The 17,976-nt window shown below is 42.3% G+C and overlaps 1 protein-coding gene across 4 annotated transcripts; it reads left to right on the top strand.

Annotated features, from left to right (window-relative positions):
* Positions 1-667: 667 nt before the first annotated feature.
* On the top strand, positions 668-13,298 carry LOC307082339 (uncharacterized protein). Of its 4 annotated transcripts, none has more exons than XM_079745878.1 (7): positions 668-872; positions 2,048-2,289; positions 3,013-3,256; positions 5,466-5,555; positions 7,022-7,279; positions 7,616-7,744; positions 11,145-13,298. In XM_079745878.1, the coding sequence occupies exons 1-7, from the start codon at positions 738-740 to the stop codon at positions 11,310-11,312; spliced, it is 1,266 nt and encodes a 421-aa protein (XP_079602004.1). In that variant the 5' UTR covers positions 668-737; the 3' UTR covers positions 11,313-13,298. The 4 variants fall into 4 exon arrangements, with proteins under 4 accessions (XP_079602004.1, XP_079602003.1, XP_079602006.1 ...); XM_079745877.1 differs by having other exon boundaries at positions 7,616-7,795; XM_079745880.1 differs by lacking the exon at positions 5,466-5,555 and having other exon boundaries at positions 7,616-7,795.
* The last annotated feature ends 4,678 nt before the right edge of the window (positions 13,299-17,976 follow it).

Below are 17,976 nucleotides of genomic sequence, written 5' to 3'. Positions count from 1 at the left end.
TATTTTTTTACCTCAAGATACGTGCCTTGAAGATTTAGCACTACCACATGTAGCCTCTACATTTTGTACATTGTATGGGAAAATATAATGAAGATAATCTATATATCTGCAACCAGGGACAAGAAAACCCCAGTTAAAGAACAATTAATCTATTTTTTACCGCTAGAGTGCATGAAATGCACTTATTATATGAAAGCCCTTCTCACCAAGGCCATTGACAAGGTCTAAGCCTAGTCAATTTACCATTTTTTCATGTATTTCATATATGAGCTGGTAATGTAACAAGTGGCTGTAGCACAGCTAGCTAAATCGTTTTGTGTATTAATACTGAATGTACTAGTGAACACAAATGTTATTTTAACACGATGTACAGCAAAACAATTGTATTGGATTTGAATTTATTATTAGTTGTTACTTTTGCAGTTTCCATACGTCCTTTCAAATAAATCCCATTAAAATCATAAAACACATAACCAATAAAATGTTCTCTGAGATAGCATAAACATGGTCATTCAAATTCATTTTTTATTTTGCTAAATAGGCCTTCATGCCAAACACATCAGTTTATATTTCATATTCCAGGCCGGTAGGCGGCGGTAATGTGCTAGACCCGTAGACACAGCCGCCGCCAAAACAATCACTACAAAGAAGAAATATTTTCTTTTCGGAAGAAGGTCCCCACAAAGCGGCCCTATTTCTTTACAATCAAAAAAAGTAAAACAAACCGTAAAGCAAGCATGTACGCCAGGACAAATGCCGGGAGTACGCATGGAGACTTTCAGGACAGAAACGGAGGAAATTATGTGACATCGGCAGAGTCTTTTGGACACTGCTCTCAATTGTTCTGGAAAAAGGATCCCAATGACTCCGGAGTAAGAGCCTGATTCTGCTACCATTAGCTAGCGAGCTAAGCAACTAAATTGCTATTTTAAACTGCTAGATATCTTAATTTGACCAATAGACATATGCGGGTTATGGGTATTTGCCGTCTGAAACTGCCATTACTGTTTTCCGACGCAGTGTGGCAACACCGGTTACTCTGTGTTTACAAAAGGATTGCATAAAAAAAAAAAAAAGTTAGCAGCATGCTAACATTGCTGCCAGTTGTCATGCTATGTGAGGCCTGGTCTAGCTACCAGCTAGCCCATTCTGGACCACTTACGCTTACTATGCGGTTGATCACGCAGTTGTTGAATTAATACTTATATCACGACGATCGGATGTTAATGTCATCATAAATAAATTCAATTGGTGGAGATTATTTGAGAACTAGAAATGTATCTGAGCATCTACTAGCCGAGTCGAACGATAGCCGTAGCTCTGCCAGCCTCACCAAAGGCAGCGTTTTCACAACAAGGCACACAATAAGTTTTCTTTAGATGGCGTATGTATTGATGTATGTGGGTTAGGACATTGATGAAAGCCATTTTACATCCGCTTGAATAACATGTTTTATTACTGAATATATAAGATGCGGTTGACTGAGTGGCCCGCATAATTTTATCGACTGGTGAAAAGTAAACATGACGAGTTGTTCCACCGGAAACTGAAGCGGAACACGCCCCGTATGGGCATCTGAAAGACCCCTTTGTGACGACCCTGGCTGGGCTTCTTCAAGGAAGATTATAAATGCCACTCACGCAGCACAATAATTAATACAGATCTGAAGTTAAATACAGCCATGGCAATTTTCCTCTGCTTTACCCGTAGTTATTTTTGTGAGCTGAACGTTGTGCTTATTTGTACGATGTCTTATGTGTGAAAAGGTATCTAAGGTGTCCCCGTATTTTCATAATTAAGGTCACTTGAGTTGAGTGTTTTTGTTCAATTCATTTTTTTAATAAACGGGGTGTCCAGCAGAATCGTCTTATCGGTAATGGGAAATATGTGACCCTTTTTAAATACTAGGCGTATCAAAATTATTCCACTATTTTCACACCAATATAATTTTAATGTAATTTGACTTGGGCATATTTACACATCCATTGCTACCAAAAAAAAAGAAAACCACGATATCAAACCTCCATTCTCTTATCCCTTGCGACAGCCGAGTTCGACCATCAGTTGGTGCGACCAGCTGCCCTCGTCCTCGGCCTCGCTGTCCGCCTCCAGCATCACACTGGACTCCCGGGCGGCGGTGGCGTCCACGGGCATCACGGCGGCGGACATCGCGGCGGCTGAGCTGGAGTCGGACGAGAGGCCCTACGCCTGTGACCTGTGCAGCTGCGCCTACAAGCACGCCAGCTCCCTGCTGAACCACAAGCTCACCCACAGGACCGGGGACTTCCGGTGAGACCCCCGTCCATCGTACCGTCCAGTGGCGTGACACACTGAGCTCTCAGTCTGTGGAAGGCGTGACTCTAGCTGTCCCAGATTATCGATATAAAATAAAAGGCAATATATTTTTATTGAATTCATGCTTTGAAAAACAGGCGATTTTCAAGTTGTTTCTGTGCTTTTGTGTGTATTAGAGCAAGTGATTTCGATGTGTTCTCCTTCAGTGTTCTTCCAGATGATCAGCTGTTTAATGGAGAAGGCCAACCATTTATTTTTCCCGCCCCCCCCCACCCCCAATGAAACAAAGCATTGTCTGGTTAGCAGCGTTGCAGCCGTAGGCATCCATTGTTGTCCAAAGGCCGGCTCTGTTGCCTTGGTCATCAGAACATCGCTGTGGCGTAGAGACTAAATGCTAAGACTAGAAAATATCGCGGTGGAAGCGATGGAGATTGTGCGTCCTCGTCGTTCCAGTCTTCCTTCGGTATTAAGAATGCCACGGTTATAGTCTTAATCCCAAAATCGATGGTATGACATCATTTTACAAGATGTGATTTTGTTTGTCTCCGTGCAGACAACCTTTTTGGTTTTAGCATTACAATGTTGGTACTACAACATTATAATTTGTGCAATTCATTTGTTATTGTCTTGTGGTGGCCCGTTTCTTTTTGGAAACAAACAAGTGCAACAATTGCAAAAAGAAAAAAAGAATAACAACCCGTTTCCTTGTCACCCCAGATGCGACTTCTGCAGCAAGCCCTACAACAACTACATGTCGCTGCGCAACCACATGCGCATCCACGGGCAGAAGCGGTACGCGTGCGAGCTGTGCGGCAAGGCCTTCCGCCTGGCACGCTACCTGCGCAACCACCAGAAGATCCACGACGACGGGCCCAACCGCTTCGACTGTCCGTCGTGCTGCAAGAGCTTCCGCACTATGCTCGAGCTCGCCCAGCACCGCTGCAACGCCGCATCAGGCCAGGTGGGTGGGAAGGTGTGTGTCTTTGTGTGTGTGTGTGTGTGTGTGTGTGTGAGTGTGGGTGTGGTTGGTGCATGGTTGTGGCCAAGCTAAACCTGTGGTACGTTTTGGTTGTAGCCAGCTTCTGGGGTCTGCCTCCTCTTCACCTGGGTTGGCTTTATGAATATAAGGCTGACCTGGGATTCAAATCTTCCCCCTTCTATTCTGTTCTGGAGACATTGACCATCACAAATTGTGATCTCTATTTCTTGATTTGGGAAGGCCCCATTTGTATTTGCACTATGTTTTAAGTTCTTGACTATACCAGTGCAGGGCCCCTGTAGCCTGGCAAAATGAAGGACACATTGTCTAAATGGAATTTAGTCTATGTCAAATATAGGGAAGATAAAAGCTGATTTACTTTATTTCGTATAATGAACCTTTTTCTAAATCAACTGAATCAAGATGACGTGTTATCAAAAAATGCTAATAATCTGATGCTAGGGGGAGGCAAACCATTATAACCGATTTTAACATGGCGTGGTGAAGGCGATCTACTGGTCTCTGCTTGCAAAGAAAGGACAGTTTAGTGTTGTGGTTAAAATAGTTATGCTGTTAAATTGTAATTCAAAATGGATATATTTATTTAACTGCTCGTTCTGTAATAATACTTGGATTAATGGTCTGAAGTGATTCGTTATAGAGATAATATATAGATTCCTATTATTGGTGATTAATCACATGTGTAGTCAGAATTGTGTTGGTGCTAAAACAAAGTGAACCATCAGCAATACAAATTTTATGCAGTTGACAACATTCTCGCCACTTTTCTCCAATTGCACTGCAACTGAACCAATTCCAATAATACCAGGCTAGTATTGGCGGAGAATATCCAATTTATGAGCAAGGTCAGATGCTGTGTACTGCCTTGGCTCTGCTAGCACACGGAGGCTACCCTGTTAGCCAGCTAGCTATGTAATGGTTGTCTGGGTTATTTTAACAGAAGGGGCACATTCTATTCAAATTCAACCCTGGTTTATTGACTATCCAGCATTGCATGACATTTACTTGGGTAGCAACTTGGTTTTGGCAAAGAGCTAGCCGATTTGTCTCGCAAGCGCCAACCCCACCATTGTCAGTTGAGTGGCAGAATGATTGCTATGAATGTTGCTGACAACTCACCGGGCGAACTGGACGCTGTCCTTACGACGCTCGTCAAAGTGTCATAAGCACGGGTGATGTTTCTTCTGTGTTGACTGTGGTCGTATTGAAAACAGTGGGGCCATTGTTAACACAGCAAGGTGCACCGGCAACACATTTCTCATGTGCGGTAACTGTGTGTGTGTGTGTGTGTGTGTGTGTGTGTGTGTGTGTGTGTGTGTTCTTCTGCAAACACACGTGATCCAAAATAAACAAGGCGCTGATGCCAAGATTCTACACTGATCCGACACCATCTGGTCCGGAGGATCAGTGTTCATCTGATACAGGTCGAACCATGAATACTCTTATTAGTTAATTCACTGCGTTTATTGCTTTGACAATAAGATTCAACGCTCATCCCCCACCAATTTTCAAATGGGTTTCCCGGATCCAGCTTGTTGGGTAAGCAAGCTGTAGACAGTACGGAAACCCCTAATTTCAGCCAAATTCTCCTCTTCTTGCATCTGTAATTAGCCGTGGCTGTATCACACAACAAATGAGCGACTTGTAATGTTTGGAGTGGAGCAGTACTTATTCATTCGGAATTAAGTAACTCCACAACAGGCGCCACTCAATTAGCCATTGATCTGTGGAATCCACCATCAATTGGATAATACCGCGTCTGGTTGTTAAACAATAGGCTTGAAAGCAGCTGGCCAAGCAGCTTGTCAATTTTGGAGCTGTGTAGTGGTGTGTGTGTGAGTGCCAGGTGGCTGTGTCCGTGCGTTTGGCATAGTGGTATCAATCGCTCTGTGAATGAATGGTGGCATATGATTAGCAGGTTATCGTCTCCTCCTACCCACCGTTGGATACGCAGGTTCAGTTTTGATCAGAAGCCCGTGTGAGGACATGATAAACTGGCGTCAGGGCTAGAACAGGAAGAGGGTTAGACCCGGTTCAGGGTAGCAGGGAACGACCGCAACGTCCCCGGATATATGCCTTACCGGGCTAGTAATCTGAATTTGTGTGTGTGTGTGTTTGTGTGTGTGTGTGTGTGTATTATTCACGTGTGCGTGTTGTGTGGGTTCATAAGAACCGGTTCAACTGCCCGTCCTGCTTTAAGAGCTACCGAACCATGCTGGACCTGGCCCAGCACCGCTGCAGTGCCGCTGCCAAAAACCAGGTTGGTGTGAGCATGGCTGTCTGTCCGTGGGTCGGTGTACGTGTGCGTGTGTGCGTGTGTGTGTGTGTGTGTGTGTCTGGCATGGTCGTAACTCTCACGGATTACAGGGAAATCGGAGGCCGGAGAACAATAGGTCATGATGACGTTTGTTCTGTAGGGTTATCTAGTTTTCAGGGTGTTGAAATCAGGTGGAGTCTCTTTTCAAGAGCTCCCCCCCGCTCTAAGGCCATCGGTTGGAACATCCCGATTCACGGGATAAACACAAGTTTTTTTTGCACATACGGTTCGTTTGGCTTAAATTACGGCACGGTGAGTGTGCTTTCCACTTTTAAGGTGATAATCAATTGTACGATTTAAAGTTTCAGAAATAAATGTTGGAACTATAAGGCTTGGCTGCAGAAGCATTATGCCTTACTATTTATCTATATATTCAAAGATGTATTGATTCTGTAATGATCATTTTCAAGTAATTGGCAGTTTCTCCGTCACCCTGCCCTCTGTGGTTAGACTGTATGGCTTATGGGAGGGATAAGGAAAAACAGCTGGAAAAACCTATGCAGTTGTATTGCAAAACAATCCCACCGAAATGTATCCATACCTAGTCTTGGTTATTTCCTTTTGAATATATAATAGCATGAATAATTGAAAACTCACTCATTATATGATGTGACCAGAGGCCGACAGGATTTTGCCAAGTAGTTGATATTCGGAAGCCAAACGCAACAAATGTTTTATTTCCATTGGCTGCATTGCCCGAAACCCACCATCCTTGTATGTCAGTGGACTAATTGCTTCAGCATCCAGCCGGTTCGTAGAGCCGTGGGGCCTCGATGGGTCAAACACAGAGGACAACGGTGGGAACATGTTAAGTGTGTGAGAAAGCGAATAACAAAAACAACTCTCTACGTTAGCCCATAGTGTTCAGGGATAGCATAGAGTACATTTCAGTCAAACAAAGTCCACGGCAGGAGGTTAGGTTAGAACAAGGGTCTATGGTCGTGTGTAACTGTGGTCCGTTTGTGTGTGCGCGCGTGTGTATGTGTGTGCGTGTGCACGTGCAACGTATTCACTCCACCTCTCCATGCTAGTAGAATAGCTGTCTCAGACAGATGGGTCTTTGAGTCCGAAGTCTTGGGTTTTGTCCGCCAGAATCAAACCTAAAACACATCAACACAGGGACTCAAGCGTCCCCCCATCGTCGCCGTCGTCATCACGTTACACGCCTCTCTCTCTCTCTCTCTCGCTCGTTCCATGTCACTCTCTTCAGGGACACCCCAGAAGGCATACCTCGCATTTATGTCGCACCTACAATACGACCACACAAGCTTCCAACTATAACGCCCTCAATTCAACTCTTTGTTCCTATCCATCCCTCCCCTCCCTGCCTCTCCTCTCCTCCCCCCCATCGGCCTTCCCCCATCCCCTCACCCCGGTTCCCCCGCTCTCCTCTCCTCTCCCCCCTACAGCCGGGCAGTCGTCGCACTAACTACTCCGCCCAGCGGCGCCAGCGAGCACAGCAGCAGCAACAAAATCAACAACAACAACAACAACAGCAGCAGCAGCAGCAGCAGCAGCAGCAGCAGCATCAGAACAGCAACACTACTCCCATGATGCAGCAGCAGCACGGCGGGCACTCCCAGCAGGAGCCCATGGCCTCTCATTGTGTGTCCCCCATGTCCCAGTCAGGGGGCGTGGTCAGCCAATCCATCTCGGACCCCCACCAGGTACAAGGAGTAGAACTGGCCACTTTTTGTTTGGTTTGAACCCTACACAGAACAGTGTGCATAACGTAGAAATACGTCGAAAAATAACATAGACATTATGGCAATAGCTTTGCTCATGCACTTTTTAAAGGTCTCCATGGAAAAACTGAATACATCTTTTAATAAGGGCTTGACTCTAGACTAATAAACTGGAATGGTAAACTGTGCTTATTCCTAATCTCCTTTCAATAAAACATCTAGCACACATCTAGTACTTTACCTTTTTTGTCAATTTTCTAAGGTTTCTTTTACGATGCATCATCTCTCCCTCCCTCCCTCCCTCCCCCCCCCCCACAGGGGCGATCCAGCTCATCCTCCTCACAGAGCCAGGGGGGCCAGCAGAGCATGAGGAGCAGCTCCTCAAGCAAACACCCTTCCTCGTCCAACACCTCCTCCTACTCTCTGCTCCAGCCCCTGGTACCTGAGGTAAAGGACATGGGATCTGCATACACTAGACTGAACGCCAGCCATCCCATGGTAGGAGAGAGAGCCGCCTTCACCCACCCCCCCCCCCCCCCCCCCCCTCACGGCCCGCTGGGCTGCCGTCCTTCCTCCCTAAGCTGTCCGCCATACTAACCCCCTCCCACGGACATAGACTAGTCTGCCTACGCCTTCTTCAGTCTTTGGGACCTTTGCCGTAACCCTGCTCTGCCAGAGCCCTTTGTTGGACCAGTTGTTAGATTGATGGTGCCATGCCGTCCGTAGAGCCGTGATCTGTGCTTTATGCTGTACTGTACTTCAATGCATTCAAGGCTGTTAGTACGCTGTTTTACGGATTTAACCTTTTTCCTTTTGAGAAGCGGCAATCGTTTTTCTTTTAATGTTCGCACCACTAAAACACACATAAAAGGCTCTTCATAAAACGGAGAGGTATAGAAAATGCATTGGTTTACAGCTACAAAAAGGGCAGAATGATGGCCAGTCCAATGCCCTTCCCTTCCTCTCTCTGGTACCGGGGACTTACATAGCTAACCCTGGCGCCAGCTTTCAGACTAACCTTTCAATTCAAGTTGTGTTGCACGTTAATATGCATGTCTTTGTATTCGCATGCACAACAACTAAGAGTAGAATATCTGTAGACTATTTACAGATATTCTATTTTTTTCCTATTTCAAATCAAACCAAGTTGTTGGAAGTGCATTTGTCTTGTTTATCCCAGTGATATTGTATTTGTGTGGCCGGTTTTCCGTTCCTAAGTAGTATATTTGCTGTGCAGTACTATGGCATGTTTTCCCGTTTCAATGGTTCTGTCTGCTGGGTGACACTTCATAGTGTTCCCATTGAACTTCTTTCCGTCTGTACTCAAAGTCTCTGCAAGGAATCCATTGCTCTCCAATATTCCAACTCCATTATTTAATTATGCATCGCTCTTAAAGGCTGCAAGTCAAATATACTTTTTTTATATTCTCCAATATTCCAACTGCAGAAAGCAAATCCTGCAAACCGATGAAGCCGTTTCTGACAGCCATTAGACTACGTGTGGATAGAGTAATCCACCGAATATCAGGGGTGTGATGATTCGCTAGGCTCACCATGGTAGAGCACACACAGGGGTTCCAACAAGATATTGGTTGAGTGGAGCGAAATGCTTCCAAGAAAGGCTAGCAGTACCTGAAATCAGAGTAGTCGACCCTATCAGTCAAAAATAAAATAAAAACGGTGGATTATTATACCTAATCAAACTGCTTATAGGGGCTGCTGTAGGCAATAAACATGCCAAAAAAAACTCTCCTTCTTCCCAGAGTTGGGAAGGAGGCTAGGAGACTCCTTGGCCATTGAGAAGAGTGTCCTTCAAGCAGTGGTGGTGGAGCTTAGCTATATGTGATTGACGGGCAAGATGGATGCCTCCAAACAATCTGAAGAGCCCTTATTGCATTGATTGGTATAATAATAATAATGATGACGATAATACTTCATTTTTATTCATAATAATAATAATAATCAATCATTGTTTTCATATGTTTTGATCTAATGAGAGATCTAAAACTAAAAACCTTGATTGGCGAATTTCCTGCAACAGGGAAATAAAAACTTGTAAAACAAGCAGGGGCAATCCACAGTCCAACTCTAGCCGGGTTACCTGAAAACACCCAATGGCCTTTCAGTTATTCAGGGAATGTGGTAAAGAGAGGTGATCTCTGGGCAGTTTCAAGCAGCTAAAACCTCTAGACGTGGTATCATAGCAAACGTTTTTAGATTGCAGTATTTCGCAGCACGACATTTGTCAAACCCCTTCTGATTAGGGCTGGGCGATATGGACCAAAACTCATATCTCGATATTTTTTGTTCGAATGGCGATATACAATATTATAACGATATTTTGAATAAAACGGGTAAAGTGTGTAGTTTTAACTTTTGCTCAACGAAGCACAGCTGTGCTTTAACAACAGATATGTAAGGGATAATGTATAGAACGCCGGTCATTATCGGGAAAATAAGCCCCGACAGGGCGATCAGGACACCGCCGTGCAGCGTAGCTGTCTTGCTTCGCCCTGAAGGGGCTTATTTTCGATAATGACCGGCGACGTTCTATACATTATCCTGCTTATTACACGGCTACTTGCCTAAACGAAAAATAACTTCATGTTGTGTCTTTTTACAATTCATTTGTAACCAGCATTTGTAGTGATTCAGCAGAGAAATAGTCTGCCAAAGTTGTGACGTCGCTTGGAAACCAAAGACGCCGGGGCTGACAAGTTACCGGACTACTTGCGGAGTGATACCAAAGACGTCATTAGAGGCAAAATATCCTTTGTTTTCCTTGACAGCGGTTAATTATACTAAGCAACGGTGAATTATCAAATATAAATTCACCGCCGGAAGTTGTGAAGGGCCCATGCAAGTGAACGGAGCGTTCCACGGCACTGAGAAGAGCCGTGCAATAAAAAGCAATAGTGTTGCCTGTTTGAAACATACGGAACCCAGGGGTAAAACATTATTTTACCCTATATCACTTTACGGGTTCTGTACTCTCTACCACCATGTGTTTATTCAAAGTTAGTTGTGATGCGTAACGTGGGTGGGAGAACACTGCGTACATGTAAGGGGCGGGATTGAGCAACTGAACATGGCTTGTAGGCTCAGAGAGCAGCAGTCGGCCTTAAATAGTGCTCGCAAGGCAACATCAAAATAATATATAATATACTGGTATGGCGATATTGTCTCAACTACATATCTCTTTCAAAAATATACCGGTATAAATTTTACTACCGGTATATCGCCCAGCCCTACATCTAATCATGTTTTAAAGTGATCTTTATTTTGCACAAGCAAGAAATTATAGCGAGGGAAGGCAATTGTAACCAGCCTGAGTAAGCTAGATATTGGAAGTGTCATTCAGGCCTCCCTACAAAACCACTGTGCAAAAGCACTAACAAGAGAAGCTTGCTTGGGTTAGCAATAGGTCTGCCTAGCCTTGTTAAGACAGGAGGGCACAGGCAGAGAATTTCAACAAATATGACAGCAAAAAAATCTAAAATAAATTGCCCTCCCTAGCTTTAAAACTCCTGTTTGTGGCTCGATACTGTAATAGCCATCCCAGCGGTAAAACATCCGGAAATCCTTGCAGAGACTTCGACTGGAACATTGGTTTAAAAGTGTCACTGTGTTGTCGTTTTTCTCAATGACCTGCTCAAAAGTCTTCCTCATTTATTGATGTTGTTTTTTTATTCCCCTCAATACATGTCTACGGTCTTTCTCTCCATCTCTTCCTCTTTCTCTTAATCTCTCCCTTGCTCTCTCTCTGTCTCTCTCTCTGTCTCTGTCTCTCTCTCTGTCTCTCTCTCTCTCTCTCTCTCTCTCTCTCTGTCTCTGTGTGTGTGTGTAGCCCAAGCACCAGGACGCCTTCTCTCTGGCCCCACAGCGGCCCCTAACCACCATCAACCCCATCAGCCACGGGCTCCATCCGAACGGGGCCCCCACGCTCAAGCCCTCCCCGGTGGCGCGCACCATCCAGGGCATGCCGTGGGAGCAGCGCTCCCTCTACAACCAATGAAAGCCCTGAGCCCGCCCCTCCCGCAGCGCCCCAAGCGTTGCGCCCCGCCCTCTCCTCATGACATCCCCCCACGGTCCAGGCTGGGAGAGTTTAATTATTTTTTTTATTTTATTTTATCTTTTGTTTTATTTCACCTTTGCCAGCTGACTTCGGACCTCCCCCCTCCTCCCCCACAACGCCCCCCCGCCCAACTCCGATGAGGAAGCAGGGCGGGGGGCGGGGGGCACCATTGAGAACTAGATGCGAATGATTACTGAGTAGTTATAGGTTTAAAAATTGTGCTGCCTTGACCCCTCATGTATGATCTATGCCATGTACTTGATATAAGTTAAAAATGTCTTTCTCCCTAAACCTTTGACTGATGGAAATTTATACCCAGCTCCCCCCCCCTCCCCCCTTCTCTAGTTATGTAAAAAAAAAAACGACAAAAAAAAGCAACATTATCTGTCCTTTTATAAATAGTCTCACCTCTCCCCCCCTACCATCGTCCCTATTTTATACATTTTGAAAATAATTGTTTTATTTTTTAATTTTGGACGACTGAGTGTGCGGATCTTCTCCTGCGACGTTCATTCAGACCACCGACGAAGACGAGAGAAACATGGCTTACAAATCGTCATGGAAACGAATCGGACAAAACTCTGCCGCGCGGCCCGTCGTTCTCTTTTCAGGTTACAGCAAAGAGGAAGAGGAAATGTGAAATGTTCTTTTTGTTTTTCTTTTGGTTTTGTTAACTTTTTTTTATTTTTTATTAATATTATCGTCATAGGTCCCACCCTGAAATTAGTTTTTGTATATTTAACTTGGTCACATGTGGGTTGATGTTACCGTCAGATCTCTCTCTCTCTCTCCTCTTTTCTCTCTCTCTTTCTCTCTTACTCTCTCACTCCCTCCATCCGTCTCCTAGACTTGCAGGTCCCCCTCCCCTTATCCCGGAACCGAGAAACCGTTTGAAAGTTCTGCAATGATATAACCTGGACCATTTGTCATCCACTGTAAAAAACAATATATTGGAATTCACGTTTGGGCCTATTTCCCAATGAAAAACTCTGATCTCATTAGCACATTTACCAACCAAACTGGAAATGAATTTCCTACCGGGTTTTCTGGTTAGTGTACTCCAGACATAATGCTACTGTAATTTTGATAATCTGTTTGATAAACCTGTTGGGTTGTGCTAACCCCTCCTCCCTCTTCAAGACGGCCAACTGAATAAGTGTTAGTTTCTTCATTTTGTTACTTGAAGCACTTTGTTTTTATAAATAAAAAAGTGCACGTTAATTATGTCCCCCCCCCCCCCACACGCGCACACACACGCATCCATGGAGCGGTTTTGCCCTTGGATATTTATTATTGACCCTTAATAACAAATGTTTTAAATCACAATTGTGGACAGTGACATGCACAGCATTACTGCATCGAGTGGACACATGAACTCGCGTTGTGCTGTGACGTCATACCTTCTGATATGACGTGGCGCTACCTGGCCTACCGGCCTCCAGAGCCGTTGTCCCCCCAGGCCCAGCCTAGCATCGGCCGTTAGTGGGTTCATTCATTCAGTTTTTTATTTTATATTTTTTAATTGTTTTACTACACCATGCCAGCAGTTTCTTGCTCTCTGAGTGGTCTTTGTTACAGCAAACCAACAGGGTGTTTCAAAAACCAGGTAGATATTGAAGATTGCAACAGAAATGTTGGGGGGAAAAAAAATATTTAAGTTGTCGGTCCAAATGTGAGTTGATTATCATATCCAGCCAATGTTCAGCGTTTGATTAATTATAATGTACAATTCAAAAAAAAAAAAAAAAAGGTTAACTTGGCGACCCTGCTTGTTGAAATAACCACAAGTCTACTGACAATGTATTTTTCTCTTTTTAAAAAGTTATTTTTATTCACATTTTCATTGTTGCTTTCTCTCTCTCCTTGTAAAGTGTCTTTGAGTATTAGAAAAGTGCTATACAAATAAAATGTTTTATTATTACCACAGCTCGTATTCTCTTTGTAGAGCGTGCGTCTGTAAAAGCCCCTCTTCTGCCTCAAGAACCACAATGCCTGCCTGGAGGTAAGTCCTCAGTCAACTCAGCAGCTACAGATGTACAACTGCCAAAGAAAATTCAGACTTACCTTTCGATCAATCTAAAAAACGTTTCTGATGCTTTTAATTTTTATTAGTTAGAAAATCGCAAATCATGCAAATGTATAGAGGCTTCTGAAAAGTCTCCTGGCTTTGATGAATAGCTATGGAAAAGTGGATATTGATTTTACTAGTTCATGCCAAAAACTGAACAGTATGGTGAAGGACCATTCTGTTCCCATGTAGGCCAGAAACTTGTTAAATGATAGCAGCTAAATGTTTTCGTTTTTTATTGAGATGACACGGTGATCCTGATTGGCTGCCATAGTTAACGCTTAAATTAAGTGTCCTTCAATAGTCTAAACGTTATGAAAAGATGGAACTTGTGTTGTGTCAATAGTATGTGCGCACCTTTACTGCAAGGTAGAAGTAGTTGCGTTGCGTCGCGTCAACGAAATCTATTATGAGGCTAATAAAGATGATATAAAGGCCAACTATAAGTGATCATTGTAATGCTTACTGTTGCTAAAACCGTTAAGCAGCAGTGTTCATTCGGGTTTACAATTCGTGGCGTAGGCTATTATTGAAGGTGATGCTTGAGAAGTAGGCCTTGAGCAAAGCGCAAAAGACTAAATGGGATTTTTTTGTTTGTTTCTGGGCTACTTTGTTTTAAAAATCAGGTGAATAATAAATTACAGGCATAGGCTAAGCCACGTCATAATAATTAGAATGATTTCCCTAATGACCGATCTTTTTAGGACTAAGATGTCCTTCAGTCTTCACTTGCTTTACGCCTTAAATTTGGTTTTATTTTCCATGTCTGTAATAATTCTCTTCTACTAGAATTCATTCAGATAAGGCAACTCTTCTGACGCCATGGGGGAATTAATATAGGCCTGCCGGTTCGGCAAACCAATCCCCTCTGGAGCGTCGCGCGGAGAGAAGAGCGTCACTCGGGAGACAGGAACCACCGATCTGTCGTGAAAGTCAACAAGTGTGTGGAACCATTGGTTTGGATCTGGGCGACGGTGCTGTCTAAATGCGGTGACACGCGTGTGTTTATTTGTTAAGCAAGCTTCGATAAACTGAACATGTGCGAAGTTATTTTAGGGTACGGATTATGCAGCATGCAATCAATTATTATTTTAAAGGGAGTTTTTTGGCAAGATGTGTTTCCATTTCAGACTGTTGGCAACTTTTTAATGGGCTACAGGATTATTTTTAGGGAGTGTACAACTTTATTGCTCTTACAGAAAATAGCTTCCTTAACCCCGAATAGCCTATTATAGTTTTATATAGGCCAAATTAATTTCGAACAGGTGATCAGCACTCATTATTCAAGTAAAATGATGAGGTAATTTCTGTCTCGACTGTATATCGCGAATGAAAACTCAACACAATCTGAATGCAAACCCGCTCGGAAGAAAGGATCATCATTAGTTGTTGAAATACACATCGAGCCAAACATTGTTCCGTATCAACGAGAATATAAATGTACAACCCAGTGAAGGGCTTATTACCTGTAAATCAATGCATATTAGTCTAAAACAATTGTTTGCCTTTTCGATGGTTCGTTGCCTTCAGTGATGCCAGGGCCTCGGATTTAAATGATACATCGCGTGACTTGAAGACGTTGGATTTCGAGCACAATTATTTATAAAGCGCAAGAATAAACTTAAACATGCAAACGTGCACGTGACGATACCAGTTAATCGAAAGCCCCTATAAAAAACATCCCCTGCTTAATTTAATTTCCCAGAAAGAGCCATAGTTTAACAGTAGCCTAAATTGCGAGGATAAACGAATGAAATATTCATCGAAAAGATACCTGCTGGATGTCAAATGTTTAAAGAATTATCCGCAATAGCCACAATGTGCCTATCGACCAAAACAGATATCAATATAAATGTAGGCTATTGTTTTTTATTTGGAGTTGTTTTCTGTTATAGGTTATTTTATTTAATATTTCACTTTCGAATCCATACTCACAACATCGTTGAGAAACGAAAATTCACTCATCAAATAGCCTGTAACGAGGTTTAGGATCAACCACTCTGGCATACACCATAACACCTATAGGCCCTCTATGCATCGGACATAGGGGGCCTGCATGCAATACCGCACCGCCGCCGCTTGGTGGCGTCAGCGGTCCTGAGAGAAAAAAGGTTCCGCGTATTAATACGTCACTTTATTTACACTATATCTAAACTTGTTTTCCGAAAAACCTAAAGCACTCATTGAATATCATTACGAGCATTAAAGGCCTAGCTATAGGGTTAATACAGCTAGTTTGAATCAAGTCGTACAACTTGGCTAAATGAAGCCCGGTTATAATCTATTTGACTTGTTCGTCTTGTCCTGGACTAGCCTACAACAACACATGTATTTTCCTTTTTTGTTCCCAAAGTTGCTTGAATAACTTTAAAGTTGAAACACAAGTAGATTGGTCCTAGGGTACGTGTCGGCTTACTGATATTGGCAGACAACCCCCATTCCACAAAGTCCATGCCAAATAATTAACTAATTGTAGGCTAATCATTGATATAAGATTGTTATCTATGCATATCTTTGGTGTTTCCGTCCCCATACTAGTAGTCGACCCCCCATCACCAACCCCTCCCCGGTTGTCGGTTTTCTGAAAGGAAACCCCCCTCATAGCCCTCTCCATTTTGTGCCTTCTGAGAACAACAGGAGCTGCGGTTTCGCTGGGAGCCACACGAGGGATATTATTTAGTAGGCGAGTGCGCATTAAAATAGTCCGCTTATAAAACGGTTTTCCGACGCTTTCAATTGGCTTCCCTCCATAATAAGATCCGCTCAGCCAGAGAGCGACCAAGATACCAAGGTAGACCAAGATACAGACTTGAACGGTCTGTTCCATGGGTTTGTAACAGTAGCCTACTGCTAGGATTCAATGCAATTAATAACGAAAATATGTTAACAGGTTTAAGGCTTTCCAAATATAAATCGTGCTAGTTTAACTATTAAAGAACTGTTTTGGCTTTGTAGCTATGGGCAAATATCAACTTTTTTTTTTATCATCGTGTTGATGAATAAAACAATTCTGTTTGGGCTTCAAACGTATCTATTTATAATATTTATTTCGTCTTCCTCTTGAGTAAATTCGTTTCTGTTGGTGCATCGTACACGGGTTTTTTTTAATTATTGTTAAAATAACTCGCTTTTTTCGATACATTTGTTTGTTCTATATGATCAAACATTTATTTAAGACAACAAAGCTTAAAGTTGATGATTATCTTCAGTAATTTAAAAAACAAATGTCAATAGGCTTTTGTTTAGTCCTCTAGAGCAGCTGTCCATTCCATATACAATGTATTTATTTTAGAACTAGCCCAACCTACACAATTAAACAGTACCTGCAATTTACCAGTCTTTATGTAAACTATTGTGAACATTCAGTAATACAAGTAGTTTACAACATGAAACAAAAGTTTGCTTTCAAAATATCACACAATCACCAGTAGAGAATATACTAACTAAATTTGCATTCTGACTAACTAAAGGTGCTTTTAGGCAAGCAAAGGGGAATAATTGGAATCCTTAATAATTAATACCAGAAATTAGAAGAAGCATAAACAATTAACAATAACTCTTTTTTCCAATTGATCAATGTCCATTTGATTCATGACAATGTTGAGCTCTAAAACGTTTGCCATCTGTCATAAAGTAAAATTAAACAGTATGCTAGCCTTAGATGCCATGTGCAAAATAATCCAATAACTATATGTTGATGTTTCTAAAATCCTTATCACAATATGTTTTTGTTAATTTTTGTTTGATCAAGTTAATGACTTCTTCCACTCTAGGCTTGTTTAACATATAATAATGATTTATCATTAAAGGCTATTCTTGGCCTGGTTGTGAACCGAAATGTGTCATATATTATAAAATGACACCACATGGGGAAGGAGTTTCAGAAATCTATACATTTGAATGTCAACAAGTAATGTTTGCATCAAGGATAAGGAGCTTTGAACAAGATACACCTGATAATAGAACAGAAGAAAGACACTAAAGAGTTTAATGAATAAAATGAAAAAACAGATTCTTATACACTTTGAATATGGAGATTTGGCTGTTCAATGAGTTATGGTTGTTGGCTGTTCCACAATGTATACATTGGTGGATATGTAAAAGGACAAGTTTCTCCAAACCAAAAAGGTGATGTGTTGAGTACCTAAAAATATTTCTGAACTATAAGTAGGTATTGTGAATTCATACTTTATAACAAGAGAAAAGTAATAACTTTTAAGGTTGTTATGTTCTTCCTAAATATCATATTTTTTTATATGTTGTGTTATTCATCTAACTCAGGAATGTCCCTATTTTTCATTTCTATAATAGTTTGCTAATTCATTAAAATAAGTTTTTCCATCTATCTAATAATGTAAAAGGACCATATTGATTGTGAAAGCATTTTAACTTTTTTGAGTAGCAAACAGCTTCTAGTTTGATCTAATATCTGTGCTACTTGTAAGAACCTGAACTTATCTGTTTTTGTTTTAATTGAATGATGGTGGTTAGATATATTTTCCTATGTTTATTGGTTGGAAATTTACTTTAACTGAC

This window comes from Pollachius pollachius, assembly GCF_949987615.1.
Source record: "Pollachius pollachius genome assembly, chromosome: 11".
Lineage (NCBI taxonomy): Eukaryota > Metazoa > Chordata > Actinopteri > Gadiformes > Gadidae > Pollachius > Pollachius pollachius.
This window is presented reverse-complemented; position numbering and strand designations above follow the sequence as displayed.

Excerpts from the sequence above, each read along its gene's own strand:
- LOC307082339 (XM_079745877.1), top strand. The coding sequence starts at position 738 with ATGTACGCCAGGACAAATGCCGGGAGTACGCATGGAGACTTTCAGGAC. Across the intron at positions 5,556-7,021 it reads GTGCCGCTGCCAAAAACCAG|CCGGGCAGTCGTCGCACTAA; the intron begins GTTGGTGTGAGC and ends TCCCCCCTACAG. Across the intron at positions 7,796-11,144 it reads TGAACGCCAGCCATCCCATG|CCCAAGCACCAGGACGCCTT; the intron begins GTAGGAGAGAGA and ends GTGTGTGTGTAG.